The sequence below is a fragment of the Euwallacea similis genome, chromosome 30 (assembly GCF_039881205.1).
Source record: "Euwallacea similis isolate ESF13 chromosome 30, ESF131.1, whole genome shotgun sequence".
NCBI lineage: Eukaryota > Metazoa > Arthropoda > Insecta > Coleoptera > Curculionidae > Euwallacea > Euwallacea similis.
In genome coordinates, this window is record NC_089638.1 from 497854 (window position 1) to 518401 (window position 20548).

Here is a 20548-nt window from a genome sequence, read left to right on the forward strand (position 1 = left end):
AGGGCTCTGGCTAAAACTCTGCACGAATCAAAAATTGGACGCCTATAGTTACAGTTCAGATTTTTTTATAGAATTTTTGATGAGATTGTAGTAATAAGTAAAAGTTATATTTGTTTCAAAGACGTAAAACTCAACTTTTACACCCGCATCAAACAAAAAGTCAGTATATCAATAGCAGTTGAAAATCGAAATTAGTTAATGTGAAGTTAATTAATTCTCAAATATTTTTTGAACGGAAGACCGCCATTTATTAGTACCTTTATGACATCATTTTGGTACCAAAGATATGTTATGCGGAGACGCAATCGGAGCATATACTCCTATAAAACGTAAGGTTCTACGGTGATGTCACTTCCTCCGATTTTGTTGCCATGGATTAATGCCTAACTTATCAAAAAGAGTGAATACACGCACTTTTTCTAGATCGTTTGTCTATATAAAATATTTTTAAAATTTCAAAACGAATCCAAAAAATGAACAAATATACGGGGTGTTCTAAAAAAAAATCTAAAAAGCGAACTCAAGACAGAAAATAGATATACGTAAAAACTTTTTGAATAGGGATGATATATTTAGGAACGACGTATATATGAGTTCAATTGCATGTAACTTGTAAGATTTCATCTAACTTTCTTACATTGAACTCTCCAAAGCTAAATGTCGCAGAATGTTCAATAAAATAGATTCTCGCTTACCCTGAGAAAAATATAAAATAAAGTTTATATTGTTTACATTTGTCTCTACTAATTGTTTTCATAATTCTCGCTCCTCCCTATTTTTTTGACATTAATGACTTTTTGATGACATAAATTGAGAAGTGGAGCGACAAAAAAAATCCTGGAAATTTTGATAGACTTTATTTATAAATATTTGCCTTTTCTTGCAGTTTCTTTATCAAATATTTCACACTTCCCTACAAATATGTGATTAAAAGGCCCCAATGGCGTCTCCCGACTCTCCGGATAATGAGAACCAGTATAACACCAGGGAAATTAACCCCGATGAATTGGATGTCCATGAGGTACCCCTTTATCCAACTTCCAATTCAACAAAGAAGAAAGTCCTTAATCTCAATTCTCAGTCGAATCATAGATCATACTAACATTAATCAATACATACATTCATAATTAATTATTCGTCAAATCATCACATTCATAAATTATTATAAAAAAAACTATAGTCTCTTTGACCCAAAGGCATCACAATGTCTCAACTAAATTCATATAATAAAACCACTGAAATAACAGCAACAAATCATTATGTTATATGATTGAATGTTGGTAATGCAATTTTGTATTAACTTCTAGGCTGTTGGGGAAGGCAGTTTTGGAGTAGTTTACAAAGGCTTGTGGAATGAAAAACCAGTGGCCATAAAACATATCACAAGGGATGCTGAGAAGCAATCCTTTTTAGTTGAAGTCAGGCAACTATCCCGTGTTGATCATGAGAATATAGTAAAACTATATGGTGCCTGTACAAGAGGTCACAATTTCTTTCTTGTGATGGAGTATGCAGAAGGGGGCTCTTTGTTCAATGTCTTACATAAATCAAGTACTCTAGGATATTCTTTAGCCCATGCCCTTTCATGGGCTTACCAATGTGCCAAAGTAAGTTTCATTTGTAACAAGTAATCATAAGTTTAAATAAACGGAATATAGGGAGTAGAATATCTTCATGCTATGACACCAAAGCCTGTGATACACAGAGACTTAAAACCACCCAATTTATTACTTATTAATGGAGGTGTGAGTTTAAAAATATGTGATTTTGGAACGGCTGCAGACAAAAACACGTACATGACCAACAATAAGGGATCTGCGGCATGGATGGCCCCTGAGGTACTTGTGTTATTCACTTTAAGACATTTTTGAATGTTCTACTTTGTTATAGGTTTTCATGTCTTGTCATTATACTGAAAAATGTGATATCTACAGCTGGTCCATTATATTATGGGAGGTTTTATCTAGGAAGAGGCCATTTTATAGTCAATCTAGCTCAACTTTTTCTATAATGTGGGCTGTTCATAAAGGAAAAAGACCACCATTGCTTCGGAATTGCCCTCCATGCATTGAAAAGATGATGACGCAGGGCTGGGACCAGGATCCAGAGAATCGGCCCACTATGGGTGAGGTATGTTAATTCTGATTTCTTTAACAAATTCGAATTACTTGTTTCTGTGAGAGTTAACACAGATAAACTAACAGCAATAGGTGAATAGGAAAATTAAGGAAAATTAATGATGATAGACCCAAACTGATATATCAGCTTCCAGTGTGATTACTGTGACATAATATGTGTATGGGTTCTAACCAATATATTTTTTACTGCATGTGAGAGAACTTGCTACCTATAATAAAAAAAAACCTTTATGAAAATATACCTACATTTATGAAACAAATTATATTTTAAATTTAAAAGAAGTTACACATCTAACATGAAATAATAAATACTATGATAAGTCAGTATTAATGCAATTAATTAACTTTGCCAGTTTAACTAATCCCATTTCTACTGTACCACAACACGGTTATATTTAGGAACATTATTTTAGACCTTGTACGCCATATTTTCAAGAAACTTTGTTAAAATGCAACAAATTAACATCTCTGTTTATTAAGAGACAAATTTCTCCAATGTTTTGCATGAACTTAGTTAAGTTTTCCAGCCGTTTCTGACTAATGTCATTACACGCTCTTTTCAGGTCAAGAAAAGCATTCTTAAGCTCATAAATTTTTGTTCCATTGAAACCTTCATCCCTCGACTTTTTTGAATATTTTCTACATAAATATGTGACACTAGTCAATCTTTTCTTTACTGTAACATCTTTCTGTTCAGAGTCCGATAGTTTTGAGCACGTTATGAATACTGGAATATTTTACTTATAGTTCACAGGAATGGCAATATGTTGAACCACAGTTAGCACATACACTTATTCTGCTGTGTTGCTTTTGATGTCTAAATTCAAATTTACTCCTTGAATTTATATCACAAAACCCAAAACTGTTCATAAAAAAATAATACCTTTATGGCACCTGACATTATTTTTGCTTTTTTTTACAAATCCAACAGCATTCCATGTAAACTATAATTTTACACACTTGTTAGGTAAATAACTATTATCTTCTAGCATTCAATGAGAAATGTTTCTGAAGCACTTTATATTTGTCTCTAGATATTCCGTTTTACTCCTAAATTAGTTATTTATTAGATCGTGGAAAAAATGGGACATTTATGTTCACTACTACCTGGTGCCAATGAGCCAATCCAAACAACAGAATACATTTACGAAGATGAGTTATTAGAAGAAGAAATTGAAGAAATTTTCTATGACAACCAGAATACAAGTGGAAACAATATAAATCAAACATTACCACAACCTGCAGCCAATATGACACCCCTCAGTGTGACAGTTGATCCTGTAAGTTTTATAGTTTCATTTTAATTTTGAAATAATTTTGATTCAATTTCAGAATTGTTGGGACCTGAACAGTGACACTGAAGGGTACGAGATAAGGACAGGACCGGGATTCGATGAATGCGTTCCAAAAAAATGTAAGTATTATCACAGCATAAGGTGTACAGTAGTTTGAGCCGTCACGGCACCTATTCAGCTGTATATAACCCGGCATCAACTGTGCACCATTTCTAGTGTTATAGGTCTGTTTGAGTGAATCGTGGTCAATGTTCGCCCCGATATATTATAGCATAGATAGTGATACACAAAAATATGGGAAGTCTAACAACAGCAAAACCATTCGGTCTAAAATTTTTGCGAAATATGAACGATCAAAATTTGAATAACGGCAAAAAGTGGTTACATTTCCTTATTTCAGAAAAAAAATTGTATTTTCAGTACTGCTGAATTTAATTTATATTTACTATTTTGCATCCCATTTTCCCATGAGTCAGCAATATGATGATTAAAATTGGAATGAAAATAACGTCACCAATGCCATTTCACTAATATCAAACTGACATAATACCTTAATAATTCTTTAATAATATTCTTAAAGAGTCAGTAACAACTTTTGATTATCTCCACTTCAAATCTTTGCTTAACGTTTTCTTTGATTCTTATCGAGGAAGATCATACATGCGATTTTTTGCAATTTACCCTTGACTTAGTATTGATGTTTCTTATTTTGAGTTTTGTCGCCTTCACCTTTTCACGTCGTAGCTCTCATGAACAGTCATTTGAACAGCTGTCAGTTATAATTATCCGTTATTTTATTCGTACATTGACTGACATTTTACACCTCTAAGCTCTCTATGTGTACGGCGTTGCAGAATTACGCAGAGATCTCCACCTTATCCCCCCGTCCTTCTTCATGCTGTTCTCGGAATATAAGATCCCAATAAACGTGTCGCTATAACTCCCGGATTGATTAGTCACGCGAATCCTCTCTGCCAGACTAATTATTATTTGTGCACGCAATTGGTAATTGTGTTTGGATTTTCCACACTCAAGTGTAGGTGGTGACGGTAAACTTCCGAAAAAAAAGGCGACCTGCGGGTGGCTGGCTATGGGTAAGTGTTGGTTGATTTTTCGTATTAAACTTTCTACGAAAATTTTTTTAAAATGGGGAATTTCCTGGACATGGTGGAGGATGTTAATTTAAAATGACTAATTATTGGTTAGTTTCAAAAAAGATTTCTGTCTATAACTTCAAAATTCCCGGATATTTTTAAAAAAATTTGCCAGACTATTCTTAACGATACGCAGCAGGAACAGTTGTACATAGCCAAAATGTCCCGCTGGATTCCCCAAACCTGAGTCAGCGTTCTCCTGTTGCAGCTGTTTGGGCTTTATAGTCTAAATTTATAGTTGTTTTTATTTGCCCGCCTGCTAAAGGAGGCCACATTTATTGTTCGCAGGATGTTTAACGAAAGCATAAATCAAACGTTCAGCGGTTGCCCAACCCATTCCTATTCCGATTATCTCTAAATCATGCCAGGCAATTTAGGTGTTCTTTGTGCGATAATTCAGAGAAGGAAGGGGTTTTATTAATTACGAGAGCCAGAAGACAACGTTTTCTGGCAACAAGGGAGACTTGGATGAGTCATTAAGGCGGAAAAATGATCCAGAGCAGTACTGTTGCACTGTGTTATATCGAGGAACGTTTTCTCACTTCAACAAATGTGTCAAAGCAATTTGTTTGGAGTTATCAAATATAAAAATATATGTAAAGTTCCCTCCTTTCTGGCTATTATAGCCCAGAAAAGCATGTGAGCAATTAATATTATAAATAACTAATTATAAAAAATAAACTAGATATAAAAAAAACACAAAACTTACATTTATTTTTTTTCATATACAGTGAAATCTCCCATAAGCGGACACCGGTGGTCGTCTTCTATTTGTCCGCTTATAGGAGGTGTCCGCTTATTAGAAAATGTGAAAATATAGATGGGTTTTTTAAAACTTATTTATTAAATAAATATTTTATTCAATTAAGAGAGTAAAATAAGAATAATCTTAACTAATCAGCCACAAAAAAAGAAATATTTTAAAATGAGAAATTAACAAGTACGTATATGTATGTACATGTATGTACTACATATATACATACATATTTAGGTAACTAAAGTTTAGAAGTAAAATACTCAGTAATTGAAGTTTGACGGGTCTTTTTCTTCATAAAATCCTCTTCAAAATGTATCTCTAACTTACTTAACATTTCGAATCCTCTCAAATCACTGTTCTTCAAAGAAAACTCTTTTAATTTATTTACATTATTAAACGCGTCACTGTAAGAATGTATTTTACTATCGCTCATATTATTGTTGTATATCATCGTATCCGATTCATCTTCAGAGTCTATCTCTTCCGTGTTTTCATTAGAAATTGAAACTTCCATTTCTTGATCTTCAACTTGAACAGCGTTATCAACATTAATAAAAGCATCTGTATCAGTTTGTTCATGTCCAGCATGTCTCATCATTTTGCACACCTCCGCAAGTTTTGATAACGGGACTTCGTCATCTGGGTCCCAACCCTCACCTGATATTGGTGTAACTTCATATCTAAACCCAGCTTTAGTAAAGCAATTCTTTATGGTCGTAGAAGATACTTGTTTCCAAGCTGAATGAATGAAAAACACCGCCTCCAGTACATTTATACATTTGGCTAACTCATTAGCGTTGTTAACACTGTCCATTTTTATTAAAATGTGTCTTAATATAATTGAGCGGTAACATATTTTAAAATTCTTTATTATTCCCTGATCCAATGGTTGACACAAAGCTGTCGTATTTGGTGGTAAGAAAATTATTTTGATATTCTGCAGATTGAGGTCTCTTGGGTGAGAAGCGGCATTGTCCATAAATAATAAAATCTTCCGTTTTTCCCTGGCCATTTTGTGATCAAACACTTGTAGCCATTCTGTCATGATATTACTTGTCATCCAAGATTTGTTATTTGAATACCACGTGACAGGTAAAGTACGTAGGTCCAACTTCTTGAAACAACGAGGCCTTGCTGATTTTCCGATAACTAAAAGCTTTTCCTTCTCACCTGCCATATTTGTACAGTGTAAAATAGTGAGGCGTTCTTTGGCCATTTTTCCACCCGCACATTTTTCACCTTTTAAAGCGAATGTTTTTTCGGGTAAGGCACGAAAGAAAAGGCCAGTCTCGTCAGCATTATAGATATTTCTTGGCTCGTAGTGTTTCAGTAACACCGAAATATTGTTCTTGAAAATGGCGACGTGCTCCGTATTGACAGTAGCAGCCTCTCCTGAAATTGAACGAAACGTAATGTTGTGTCGAATCCGAAATTTTTCAAGCCATCCAGAAGAAGCGCGAAAATCCTGGTACCCCATTTTTTCTGCAAGTTCTTTCGCCTTTGATCGAATTATAGGCCCTGATATAGGAAAATTTTTATTCCGGGCTTTAACAAACCATTCATAAGTTAGTTTGTCGATGTTAAATCCCTTAGTTTTGAAGAATGATCTCTTCTGCTCCGAGTTAAATGATGTAACACAACTGTTTAATAGTTGTTCTCTCTTCTTAATTATTTCACTTGCCTGGGTTTTTCCTATATTAAATCGGGCCGCTAAGTTACGTACACTAAGTTTTTCTCTATCGTAAACTTCCACTACTTGCAGCTTTTCTTTTAAAGTTAACAGACGTTTTGTTGGAGCCATTATTAACATATAAACACTAAAAACACACAAGGAGAAATACTACTACTACTACGACTACTCCGAACGTTGCGTTAAATACAAATGTAGTAGACAAAAATAGTGGCATGGTTATACATACATAATATGCCTTTCGGGAGTCCGGTAATTCCCCTACGAAAGACGTGCGGCCAGGCAAAACGTTGCCATTCGTTAAATATATTAAAAGGAACGGCAACGTTCATTCGAAAATTATTTCCTGGTCGCGGGCTAAATAAATGTCCGTTTATGAGAGAAAAAATGTAAAAATGGAGTTAGATTCAATGTCCGTGTCCGTTTAATAGACAGTCCGCTTAATAGAGAAATATTTATTAGAATATCTTATGGGAAAGAGTTGGTCCCCAGAAAACTGTCCGGTTATTAGAGAGGTCCGCTTATCGGAGGTGTCCGTCAAGGGAGATTTTACTGTATAAACAATTTTATTGTTCTGTTTTGAGCTTTTTCAACTAAATCTGAGACTAAGCTTCCATTTTTCTACAAACACAAATCTCATTAACGTGCATGATTATAAATTTCAAAAAATACACTGTTATATTCTAAGAAAATCTGATACTTCAGAAAATCCCGCCTTAATCGCTTCAATGTACAAAACGTATCATACATCTTCGGAAAATTAAACAGTGCGAATTGACGGATCCCATATAATCTGAATTAAGCCTCGTCGAGTTTATTTAACCGTTCTTTATGGGACCTCTATGTCTCCATAAAATGAAAATAATTTTTCTTTGTTTAGATTCGCGAAAATTTAAAGTTCATATCTTTCGGCAGAAATAGCCTCAAAATAACGCGTATTTCACCGAAGAAGCGAGATTAGTACACGCAGACCCAAGGCATATTTGTGTAGGAAGTTTTAACTGTATTAGTTAATTGAGTGTCTTTTTTGGGATGGGTAAAATTAACTGTCACACTTATATATTTCCGTCCAAAAATAAAACGCATGACTAAAGAGATCCGAATCTTGTCGTCGACCTTTGCCCGAGTTTCTGTTGTCGGCCAGCTGCTCAAATTCTGCTTTTTTTGATATAGAGCAACCTTTAAGTCAAAACTTTGTTATAAAGGTTACATGAAGTTGCAGTAGTAATAATTTCTACAAACATCTTAATCTATAAATAGAGTCTTGATTCCAATTATTTCGAATCCTATTTTGGGATTTGGGTTAGTGCCGCTTTATTGTTCCGGAAAATGTGAGTAATAATTTTCTTGTTTTCGCATAAAGGAATATTTGCTACGGGAACCTCAAGGTTGGGTTAGAGCAATAAATGTCACATCGATAGAGTTATTTATTCGTTTTTTTGGAATCGGCGCTGAAGCGGATCGAAAAATGAAGTTCTTTTGTACCTCGGAGAATTTTATTATAGAACTGTTGGAAGTTAAGCGTTTTAATAACCGACAATGTATTTTGTATGGTTTTTTTTAAGTTCACTTTAACATAAATTTGAACGAAATAAGTTAAAATAACATGTAGTGCGCATTTAAAGCCCTTTAGATGCGTAATTAGTAATTCTCTACAAAATAGAATTATCCCGAGAACAATTGGTGAAAAAAGAGAAAAATAGCACTCTTTGTATATAAAAAAAATTCAACCAATTCCTCTGAGAAATAAACTACCTCACTGACTTTCATATTATACTCAAAATCTGAAATAATTCTCTTCAAAAATTCGTTCGGGCTTAGAGTAACTGCCTGCGACACTGACTTTCGGTACGCTTCACAAAACGCAATGGTTTATCTACGAATCCCGGGTAATGCTAGTAGCTAGTAAGCTACTCATTTTCTTGTGATTTGAAACTTCAAATAATTATATACCCAATCAAAATTGAAAGGCGGGTTCCAAAACTCAGAGGCGTGTCGTTAAAGGGTTAAACAAAGTCAAGTAAATCTAAAGACAAATTGTTCTGACACTTAATCCTCGAGATGAGCTCTTTAAGAAAGCTTAAATCGTGATGGAAGCTAAGCTTTTATTAATGTTGCCAATTTTTTTTATAACAATTGCTGAACGGATATACGAGATATCGTTGGGAAATATCGAATATTTGAGGTAAGTCAAAAATAGGTTAGCTGCTTATTTTGGAAATTTCTAGAAAAATTTCAACGTTTTTGAATAGTTTTTGTGTGCGTGAATCAACTGTAACCCGGAATAATTTGTTTGAGATCCTTGGGCGTTAGAAATTAAATTATCAGGAATTTTCTTTTTAAAGCACTCTGAAAATCACGAAAATTAATATCAAAGTGAACTTGTATCTCACAAATTAAGAAATTGCAATCAAAGCTTGAACAGTAGCATCAGCTTTCAATTCCTGTAGAAATTCGTCAAATTTTTATCGTATCACATTGACATCTGAATCTGTTCAAGCCGCTTTTTAAGTGAATGGTAGACAATCCGATTATGCTTATTGTAGTAGTTAAAAATATAATTAAAAATAATTTTTTGTTTTATTTCTTGAACTTTTCGAAACCAAATGTCCCATTTAGAATTCGTGAACATTGTGCTATTAAACAGCCATTTTGTATGCACGATCTTAACTTTGAGTAACAAAATTCGTTTCAACCTTTTGAAAAGAAACACTATACTCTCAACGCATTTAACGGCTTTCATGAAGGAAACTGACTCATATTTTCTAATATGCAGATCGAATTTAACGATTGGCCGGTTGGTAAACAATTTTTCGAAAATAACTTGTAACTCTCGTTCGAAAAATAAACAATTTTCATTTTCGACTGCCAATCGACAAGGTTATAGGACACCGATTTGTGAGAGTTTTCCGAGGTTCAAGTTACAATCCACTTCCCGTCGTAAGATTGGTTGCTATTAATAGCTGATCGTTATTTGTTGCTGTAATGTAAGCTTGTTTTAGTTATGTCGCAAAAGATTTATCAACAGAGGAAGATATTTCTTTTTCATAATTTAAGATGTGATAGAAGTCATCAAGTCACAAGAATACAAATCGGTCTAAAATGATCCAGAATTTTCGTTGCGCACATTTGTTATGGTTTTCTAGAATTTTTAACTCGTAGAGATTGACAAAAAATTTAATTGCGACAAAATTTCTCGAACGCGAATATTTTAAAAATACTGTTTTGTTCCGAAGGAGTATATAAATTTTGCTCAAAGATCCGTGTTCGAAATAAAATTTCCTGAGAGTCATTCAAACACGAGCGGTGTTCGGTAATCAAATTTCACACCTAATATAAAGTACAGCTCTGACATATTGATTTGCATTTGTTGCTATGACTTGTAGACATGTAAGTGAAGGGGGTCCCAAAATGCATATTTTTAAAATTACTCTTTATCTACGAAACCAAAGTGGCGGCAATTTTTCTGTCACCGTCAACTGTAGTTTGATAAAAATCCAGCGGAGGATGGCGAAGATCGCAGGTGTCTAACTATGATTTAAGACACCCTGTATAATGATAGTAATCCAAGTTGACAGATGAATGAGGATAGAAATTCAGCATATGTCAAAAATTTTTAAGCACGTCTTAAATTTCTGAGCGTGTGGCCTAATGAATGAGATTAGAAATTTAGCATAAGTGTAAAAAAATTGAAATTTACAAAGTTTTTAACTTCACTCATTGGTCAAATTTAACCACCGCCACCGTGGAAATTGTATCTCTACGGCGAACCGAGATTTCTCACAAGTTGAAATAGCTCATAGCTGCCTACATTTTTGTTTGAAAATCGATACATCTTTCTTGAGGAAAAATTAACAGACAATTCTAGCCAGCAATCAACAATGAACAAACTACTTAACAGCATTTTCAATATTCGCGTGCGAAGTCCCCCATTCCTAAAATTATCCCGTTTGAAATGACGTGGCTGAAAATACATGAGCCAAAGAGTGTGCCAGAAAACGCACGTCGCGCCAGTTTTCTTCGAAACACCCTGGTGCGTCAACTCTGGATGCGTCTTCATGCCTGAAAATCCAACAAGTGGTTCTCGTCCATTTTTCATTCGTTTTTCGTATACGTGAGTGGGACGCATTGATGTGGTGAACTGTGGGAAGTTACTTTGAAAGTTGGTCCTGATGTGTGATTGTCCGATGGCGGGTGTTTTCACCACTCACGAGACTCACAAGAGCTGGATTATTTTCAGGGAGTGTAAAACCAGTAATGGTAAGTGTATATTTGCTTCAGGCAACTTTACATAAAATATTAATTTAACGATTCAAATATCTTCTTTAGCAGATTACGGATAATAAATCCGTGGCAATTGGGGAGATGATAAATTATTTCGTTTTTACCAGCAATATGTTGGGGGGTGTGCGAGTTCAATTAGGGCTGTTCAATTTTATGGAATATAAAATAAGGGAAAATTTTCCCCAAATATTCGTGACATTTCAAAGTGAAATTTCGTTAGACGTCCAGGTTACTTCGAGTTGTCCTATAAAGGGTGTTCCATTAGGGAATGGATATACGTACGTCTACCGCTCACCTAACTGGTAATTAATAAATATTCTACGCTACATAATGAATTCGTACGATTTTCCTCGTCTCTACAGTTAATACCTTTTAATCAAAGTAAATTTTGAAATTGATGGTCCAATTTTGATATTTTCGCATTCTCCAATTCCGAAGGTCTTAACTTTAACTTTTGCTTTCCAAATCATAATTGCTATAGTACCAGATTTTGAGTACAAATGCAGAAAAAATGATTTTTTTAAATCTGGATATTTTATACCCGCCATATATGGGCTAGGGAAGGCCGAAAACCCGTAAGACCCCGTAAATGTAAAATATTCATGGCCAACTGAAAGACACCCTGTACATTTAAATTATTGATTTCTCGGAGCGATCCAACCAAGTTTTCACACATTTCAATTTACAAGGGTGTCTACGATTGTGCACATGAGTCCCTTAGTATTTTGTAGATACAAATTGCATTTTTATTTCCACTATCTGTACCGGATGCCCTAAAGAAGCGGATAATAACGATTTAATTAAACCTTTTTCTACATTTAGTAAACATTTAGTGGCTCACCTTTACCTATATCTAAAAAGTGTTTTAAAGCAATACCACATGGTTATACATTGGAATTGAATCGTTACTGTTCATTTGGACTGGCTTATAAATTTGAATTATTTTACAATCTTTGAAAAGTTGTTTTTCTCAAATTTTTCGATCGAAATGTATCGATAATATGTCGAAACATATATTTTACTATAAGTTTATTCTATTGATCTGACATTTGATTAATCCATCATCAGGAAATTTAAGCCCGATGAGATCTAAGTTATGATACTTCGTTTTATCATTTCTAATATTTGTTATTTTCCTATTTATTTTTATTTGTTCCATGTGGTCACGTTATGGTTGTCCCTTCTCTATATAATTGTAATAAAATTATCTGATATACATCATTCGAACAACGCTGCATATTTACCATGATAGATAACATACCTAAATACCCGAACAATTTACGTCAAAGTTAAAGCGTTTACATTATAAACCATTTTCAGACAACCCACTTTGACAAGCAATAGAATTAATAAAATTCACTTTTCCGCACTGGGGATTTCACTTTTAATGCAAGAAGCGGTCAAATCGTACGTATGTCATAACAGTTGTCATTGCAGCCAAAGTGTAGGCAGTTACATGCTAATAGTGGGTGTTTTAAAATGATGAAAAAACGGATATTTATCAATGAAAATTGGCCTTACAACAGCCAGTAAATAGATTCGTTTAATGTTGTTGATCATTATATGATGTTAGAATGTACCGATCATTAACTCAATGTAAGAAACTTAATTTAACGAATAAAATAACATATTTCTTGCAACAGACATAATTTGGTTAAAACCAAACGGAAATTCAAAGTAATTGTTCTCTATTCTTTATGATCGAATCATTATTAAAAAATAATATATTCTTTTGCGATAATAAAAAGTAGCAAAAAAACTTTAAATCCAAGAATAAATCAAGAAGTCCGCCGGCAAATTTTCTGAAAAAGGAACTAGATTTTTGCTCTTTAGAAAGTAGTAAATTGTAGTAAAAACGAAACGGATATCCGATTTTTGCCACTTTAGCCGTTCCTAAATAATTCGAATAATATGTATTAAAGACGTACTAAAATTGGGGTAAAATATACAAAGAAGATGTTCTCTGCTGAAATATCCAATATAGAGTATTAATTTAAGAACAACGCAGAAAACATCATTCAACTTACAACTTTCAGTGTTAATTTAGACCTGAAACAAATTGTTCTCCTTTAGAAAGTTTGCCAACTGCTGTCAACGTTCACATCATTAATTCTGATCTTAGATAAGAAATGCGTAAAGATAAGATTCTGCCAAAATTTTGTTTTTTCTTTTTGTAAGTGACAGGTGCCTCAAATGGAAAGCGTCTTAATTAGTTTTCGAGGTCTCTTTCTGTGCTTATTTTTGGAGGACGTTTTAAAGTTCAAAATGCGTAAAATGTTATTATAAGAATCTTTTAAAAAATGCGTAATTAAAATACAAATCGTAAGTGATTCAGAGAGTGGCGAGTCAACGCGAACTTCTGGCAACACTTCGTTATTTACGTTTACATAACTGAGTTTTCGTTGCTCTGTTGGCCAATGGAATTTTGTCATAAATTGATTCATCATCAAAACATTTTCATTGGCCAACAGACTAATGTCCTTTGAGTTTATGCGAGAATTTAAACAGAAAGTTGTAAAGAGAGTTTGCTCACTATTAAAAGCATGTGGAGTCGTCATGTATTAATAGTCAAAAATGATCTATCTACATGTTGTGTAAATTGTAAAGTTTTTCTCATCTTGTCTTTTAGCATGTATTATTAGAAACAAAGAGGATAAAGGCGAAAATTACTCATACAAATATTGGATTATAAGCACCTGGCTAGTGTAATTTTTTTTATATTTTATTCAAATGTCCCGATTAGTAATTAAATTAGATCGCAGTTCTCGGAATAGTTCCAATGAATCATTGTGATTATGATTATTATAGCAGATGATGGTATGATGTATCTTTTTATATGAAATGTCAGTTTTCCACTTTGCGTTCAAGTGAGTGCCAGTTAGAAAATTATTTTATGCGTTTAAAATTTCGAGAAAAATAGTTTTATGAGTTAAGATGGTTGTGGACTGCTGGATTTTAGGTGAGCATCTAAAAATTACTGTTTGAAATAATTTGATTAATTGTAAAATCAATTAAACGAATGATTAAGATTCTGCCAACTGTTTTGACTTTTCTTAAATTACCAAATTTAGGAAAAATCGTTGATAGTCATCTTCAGATTCTCTGTTCGTTTAAATGAAAATAAAATCTAAAGTCAGCATGAATTATTTATCAAAAAAATTTAACAAAGTCCATTATTTGGATAAATGAATAATGTGTTAAATTTAAGGGATCATTGTGATATAAAATGGTGATGAAAGTTTCTGCAATTTTTGTATTTTTAAATTCTTTATTTATCATTTTGCTCGTATAACTACTATTTGGTAAATTGATTTATTTTTAAAACTTTTACGTTTCACTTAGTGCCTTTGAAAATTTGAAAAACATCCTGTATGACCAGTACCTTTTCAATTTAATAATTATCACTTTCTATTATTTTTTAAGCATATAATTATGCTTTATTGTGTTTACCGCCAATACTGTTTAAATGAAACTTTTTGTATAAACATAACAATAACACAACCATCTTTACTTCTTAGAAAACCATTGTGTGAGATCCTTAAACAAGCTGACGTAATCTGGCGGTTCCATGAACGTAACAATATAGACAAATGATTCTTATGTTTACAAAAATAGATAATTACAATCAATCACGAAGATGTATTACATTTACAGTGAAAAAATCCTTTCAGGTTCGCAGAATACCGTCACGGCCGGTACTTTGACTACCTCGGAAATCTCGCATACTGGCCCTTATCTCAACGACGAGGCCCTTTTGAGCAGCCTGGATCCACCGCTGAGACCGGCCACTCCTAATATGAACGACCCCAAATCGGTGGAGAAGTACGAAGAACACAAAAAACTAGCTGAAGAATATTTAAAAGTAGGTAAACATTATTGTTATCTACATAAAACAAGAGGGTAGTGGCGATTTTACTCCCATGAATAATTTGATCTACATTCGAGGAAGTAAAAGGCACTTTCGTCCACAAGTGTGAATAATTTTTCCTACGACCAATATTCTATTTTATACAAAAATGCAGATCTTATTTTTTTTTAAATCATTAGCATAGTCACTAAAAGAAAAGTAGCGCTTTTCTCCTGTGGATTTATTCTTGAGCGAAAAATATTTTTGCTCCATAGAGAGTAGTGCTGTTTTCTTTCTGCAGATGTTAGAAGGAAGGTTCCATTTTCTATACATATTGTAGAAAAAAATAGTGACATAAAATATTGAGTCAGGGCTAGGTCAACATTAAATTCGAAGTGCCTCCTCCCACATTTCGCGTTTTTGGCATCAAAAAATAAAGTGAGTGAACGTTATTGTTTGGTTTTGTATATCGCTCTCCCGAAACGTATAATAATAATAGTAATTTTGATTAATGTCGTGCAACTTTTAGTTACATTGAAAGTACCACCAAAGCAAGGAGACCTGGCGGATTGCAGGCCGCCATTAATTGCATCTGGCATTTTTCCTAAAAATATTCCACTCGATGCTGGGAAATAGTAAATATTTAGCCGACCCTCGATAAATTTTTTCGTTTGAGACCGAACGCCTTTTGACGTAAGCCAAGACGAATTCTTGCAACAAAGTAATCTGTTAACCTCTCCGAATGGAATTTTAATCGATGATGGAGAGCATTTTTCATTTACGGCCTATCGTGTTCCGATTATTTTTCTTTGCGAATAATGTTAATGAAACGATAATAAATACTCACACCTCGGTCGAACAAAATTGTTTTTTGTCTATGAAAAGTAAAATGGCTTGTAGAGTTCGCTTTCGATCAACGAACGGTTTTTTTTTAAATTCATTCATGCATTTGAGTTTTTTTAGGGGCCTGAAGCCTATAAAATTCATATAGGGCTATTGAACAGCAACAAATAACGGGTGATCATTAAAAGAAACCTCAAGTAGACATTAAAATATCAGAGGGGTATGGTAAATGCATAATTGAAATATTACCTATTATCAATGTCATATTTTATATAATTATAGTGTGAAAATGTGCATAAATTGGGTCACAAGGCCGAAAAAAATGTATGGCCAAAAGCAATTTAGACCCTCAATAGTATTTAATTTGTTTTTAAAAATTTCTTTCTCATATAATTTAACCAGACGTGTGTCAAATGTTGGGGCATCACGCTCTTCTCACTTTCGAAAAGATCGAATAGAAGTGTTAGAAAAATAGTGTGGGGACATCTGAACTCTGCAGCACTCTGAAAGCATTTGACAAGACAATGTTATGAATAAATCTACCACATTAATCCAAACCCGATTTTTAAAAATAATTTACGTTTGCTTTAGACGGAGACTGAACTTGTCTTGCTTACTCAAAGACGCAACGAGTTGTTGCAACATCAAAGAGAAGAAGAAGAAAGACAGCGTAGCCTCCGAAAACTGCAACAGGAGAAAGAGTCTCTGCGACTGATTAAAGAAATGTTGCAGCAACAATATGACAACATGAGTCAGCGCAATCCTGCAGTTCGGAATTCAAGTGACGGCTGGGTGATAGTGCCCAGACATGATCGGCAAAATGATAATAACCAACAATGAAATTTTACGTATTTAAACGTTATTGGATATGTATGTTGTTTGATAAGTGCCGTCGCATGATGTGAACTGTGTTATTTTATTAGGTACTTTAAGGACTTTAATAACACGTAGTGGTCGAGCAAGTATGTGCCTTGTCACTGTTAATGCCTTCCTTAGAATATGTAGTTATAACTTTCGTTACTGAGGCAAAATCGACATTAAAAAGTCATTTGCTATAAGCTCAATTTTATATACTTTGACGACTTAATTCAAACTTTGGAGAAGTATGAAATTTTGTCTATAATAGTTCTTTGCTTCACAAGTCCAGTAGGTCATTTGTTAAAGTGCAAGTATTATACAGGAGTCGAGTCTGGAAAATGTCAACGAGTACTATAACAACACCTAATGGACGTGTATCTTATATTATTTTATTTCATACTGCCGTTTAATATACTAAAGATTTATATTCTAAGTCAAAAGAAACAATATTTCTTGAAAATGGAGCGGATGAAATATTTATCTACATTTGTCATTCTAACCCAATCAAATGCAATTAGATATTTATCAAGTGTCAAATGCACCTGGTATTTATTTTGTAAATATTTGACTATTTACCTATGCAAAAAATAAATATTGCACTATTTCAAATTATATTTAAATTAAAATTCGTTCCCACTGTGGTCACAATAAGACGAAAATGTTTATATGAAAAAATAGTTCTGGAAACAATTACCATTTTTGAAATGATAGATTCCTAATAAGAGTCGGATAAGGGTGCTTAGCAACCACATTACTGTATCAAGTACTATAATATTTAATTCACTGACCGCAAATCAGTACAGACAGTATGAAATAAAAGAGATTACCTTTTATTTATATTAACCCCGGTTTATATGTTACTAAAGCTCTTGACAGATATCTATACTCTCTCCTAAGTTATATTTTTGTGATATTCTGTTACCTACCTAATTATTTAGTACTTATTGTATTGTTCACAAAATAATTTATAATATAAAAAGCTAGTAGCTACATAGGAAATATTAGGATATTTAGTACTTAAATTTGATCCACTTTGTATTTTTTTAATACTAGGTATACTATCAAATTTATTTGATTTTTTTAAAATCATATTTTTGTATATAAAAACGTGTGTATTTGAAGATTTGAAACTTATAAATTAGTAAATGTATATATTTTGAGAGGCTTTTTTTATATTCTACTTTAAAGACCATAATGAAATTGTAAGCTAAACTGAAACTCAGCTAGCAGACAATGTATTTCAGCTTCTGCGCTCTCATAAATATAGTAAAATGTCGCAACAGCATGTCTTCGTCAATATTTGCACGAGAGTTAGAACAAAAAGTAGAAAAAAATGCAGAATACTTAAAAATTATTAGAAAATATAGAGGATACACGTCTCCAAATAGTATGGCGTTTCTAAACAATGTAATAATAAAAAAACAAATTAGATCATGAGAGAAAGTTACTAGCGAGAGCATAGTTTCCCATGCTTATCAAATGTAAGCGGGTCCTAAAAATTGCAGATCATTCTCTCGCTCTAGAATAGTAGGTAAGTAATCTTTTTTTTCAATGAATCAAGAAGATATTATGAGACGAGAAAAACAACAACGCTTTTTTCAAGGTCTATATATAATGAAAATTATTAGGTAAAGGAAAATAGGTTAAAATAAATAAAGTGCTTTTTTTACAGAAGCAGTACCAAAATTGTATTCATCAATCACTAACAATTATAAACCTGTCAGTGTAAAGACAATATGAGCTATGAAAAATATGAATAGTAGACGAATGTCTAATGTCATATAGATTTGAATAGGTATATGCAATGGTCTACAATACGTTCAACTATTTTATTTTCTTGAACAGAACAAAACATGTCAAATACATTATAATGATAATGTTTTGTATCATATTAAAGGGATTTGTACAGCTTCTAGCTATATTGTCATACTGAGTATGAACTATTTTCTGTATCTGAATTCAAAAGGAATAACTTATGATGAATTGTACAAAAAAAGTCTATATCACATATTTACAAACATCTGCACCATTGCACCTAATAACTAAATGGGCAATGCACTGCCACCCCCCACTGATCTGGTAAACATCTTAGAGAAGAAAGATAGACCTGCAGTCCCTCCAGGTATATTTGAAATCACAGTCCACAGCAAAGACACTATTTGGCCTACTGCAAAAAGCACTGTCAAAGGAGTGCTTTGCAAATGTAGAGCACAGTATAATGTTGCAAACAGTGTTCCTCCATAAGTTAATGTCAATAGTATTCTTTCCTTGGAAACCATGTGTTTAAGATATGTTATTGGGCCCCAAAGAAAAAAGAAACTGAAAGTTTTCAAAATAATGATTAGACATTTTCTTTGATATTTATACAAAAACAGGCACAATATCAAATTTTACAATATTTTTCCATTACATGCATTTATCTAGCTCTTAGTGAAAATGCAATGTTTTCTTCCACTAATTCTGCTCATTTCTATTTGCTAATTTTTTCTTGCAAAAATTGGTATGGTTACACTTACATTTAACAATAAATTTTATTAATTTATAAAACTCTTTTTTTGTTGCCCATAAACTTGTCTAAAAAAGATAGCTGTCAGCCAGAGTAGCATTTTGTTGTTAATAAAAATTGTATATCTATTACATTCTTAAAATTATGTTAATTAAATTGTGCCATGTTATACTTATTACTTATGAGGTATTTTTACCTTAACACGAAGAACAGACTTCCTAATGTGAATAAAAGAGCAAATTTTCTTGCTTTAAACAGTAATACTGGCAGGTACATTAGGGATATGGAAAAACACAGTATACCCATTCCAATACATATTGCAAAAAGTATCATTCGTTGAAATCTGGTCTAAAACAAAATTAAACATTGTTTAAAAGATTTCATCAACAACATTAGTTTAACACAAGTATATTGCAAGGTCTGCTGAAGCAGAGAAATAAACTAACTCCCTGTGGCTGTACCTATATGTAACGAACTCAGATTGCTACACTGAACATATTTCTGACATCCAAGCTTCCAAAATTGGGTTACTTCACAGTCGCTATTTGAATAAGCCTTAGATTCCACCTACCAAACTGGGACAACACTCTTTCCTTGTCTCCTGAAACCAGGACTCACTGTCTGGGGGTTGTTCCCTCTTAAACCATCCTGTAACATCGGGCTTCTGTAGAGGTATTGCGGGGATTGTCAACTTGAAATTCTTCTTTTGATCGCTTTGTAGTAAAAGATACTCATCTAAATCTTTCTTTAAATCAACCATTTTCAGTTAATTTCAATTAATTTTTATATAAAAATCAAAAGTATTGTTTACGAAAATCTCACATTCCACATCTACAAAAGAAACGTCAAAATCGAATTTTGAGGTTAGATTTTTGTTTTTTTTTATGTTTTTCATTTAGGTCAATTTTTTTTACATGGAACACGTAATCACATTAATGTACCTACATAAAAAGCTACAAAAATTACTTTTTATTGAATTATTAAATTACTCTTTGTTGCGCTTATCAAGAAAATTTAAAGTTCTACGTGAGTTGGTAAGCGATAGCTAACAAAGAATGAACTATCAGCTACATATGCATTTGTTGACTTATAACTTGCTAATAGCAAGTAAATTTGCTGCTTATGAGTTAACTAATCTCGCTCTTAATGTTTTTGCATGACACAGATCTGAGGTGG

The 20548-nt window shown here is 33.1% G+C and overlaps 3 protein-coding genes across 3 annotated transcripts in view; 2 read left to right on the plus strand and 1 right to left on the minus strand.

The window, feature by feature from the left end:
• LOC136417880 (erlin-1-like) overlaps positions 1 to 20548 on the plus strand; it is a 121035-nt gene that overhangs the window by 59582 nt on the left and 40905 nt on the right. The gene's annotated exons all lie outside the window — the stretch shown is intronic.
• Positions 829 to 18024, plus strand: LOC136417738 (mitogen-activated protein kinase kinase kinase 7-like). The gene is made up of 8 exons (XM_066403539.1): positions 829 to 1021; positions 1308 to 1607; positions 1659 to 1838; positions 1891 to 2130; positions 3209 to 3418; positions 3471 to 3552; positions 14990 to 15180; positions 16600 to 18024. The coding sequence occupies exons 1-8, from the start codon at positions 941 to 943 to the stop codon at positions 16846 to 16848; spliced, it is 1533 nt and encodes a 510-aa protein (XP_066259636.1). The 5' UTR covers positions 829 to 940; the 3' UTR covers positions 16849 to 18024.
• LOC136417756 (uncharacterized) lies at positions 18642 to 20241 on the minus strand. Its single transcript, XM_066403557.1, has 3 exons — positions 19944 to 20241; positions 19569 to 19720; positions 18642 to 19185 (listed from the first exon to the last, which is right to left on the minus strand). The coding sequence occupies exons 1-3, from the start codon at positions 20130 to 20132 to the stop codon at positions 18909 to 18911; spliced, it is 618 nt and encodes a 205-aa protein (XP_066259654.1). The 5' UTR covers positions 20133 to 20241; the 3' UTR covers positions 18642 to 18908.

Bases quoted from the DNA above. Each gene is read 5' to 3' on its own strand.
- LOC136417738 (XM_066403539.1), top strand. From the start codon at position 941: ATGGCGTCTCCCGACTCTCCGGATAATGAGAACCAGTATAACACCAGG. The intron at 1,022-1,307 runs GTACCCCTTTAT...ATTAACTTCTAG, and splicing joins ATGAATTGGATGTCCATGAG to GCTGTTGGGGAAGGCAGTTT. The intron at 1,839-1,890 runs GTACTTGTGTTA...ACTTTGTTATAG, and splicing joins CGGCATGGATGGCCCCTGAG to GTTTTCATGTCTTGTCATTA.
- LOC136417756 (XM_066403557.1), bottom strand. From the start codon at position 20,132: ATGGTTGATTTAAAGAAAGATTTAGATGAGTATCTTTTACTACAAAGC. The intron at 19,721-19,943 runs GTAGGTGGAATC...ATTTTGTTTTAG, and splicing joins AAGAGTGTTGTCCCAGTTTG to ACCAGATTTCAACGAATGAT. The intron at 19,186-19,568 runs GTAAAAATACCT...GAAAACTTTCAG, and splicing joins AGTCTGTTCTTCGTGTTAAG to TTTCTTTTTTCTTTGGGGCC.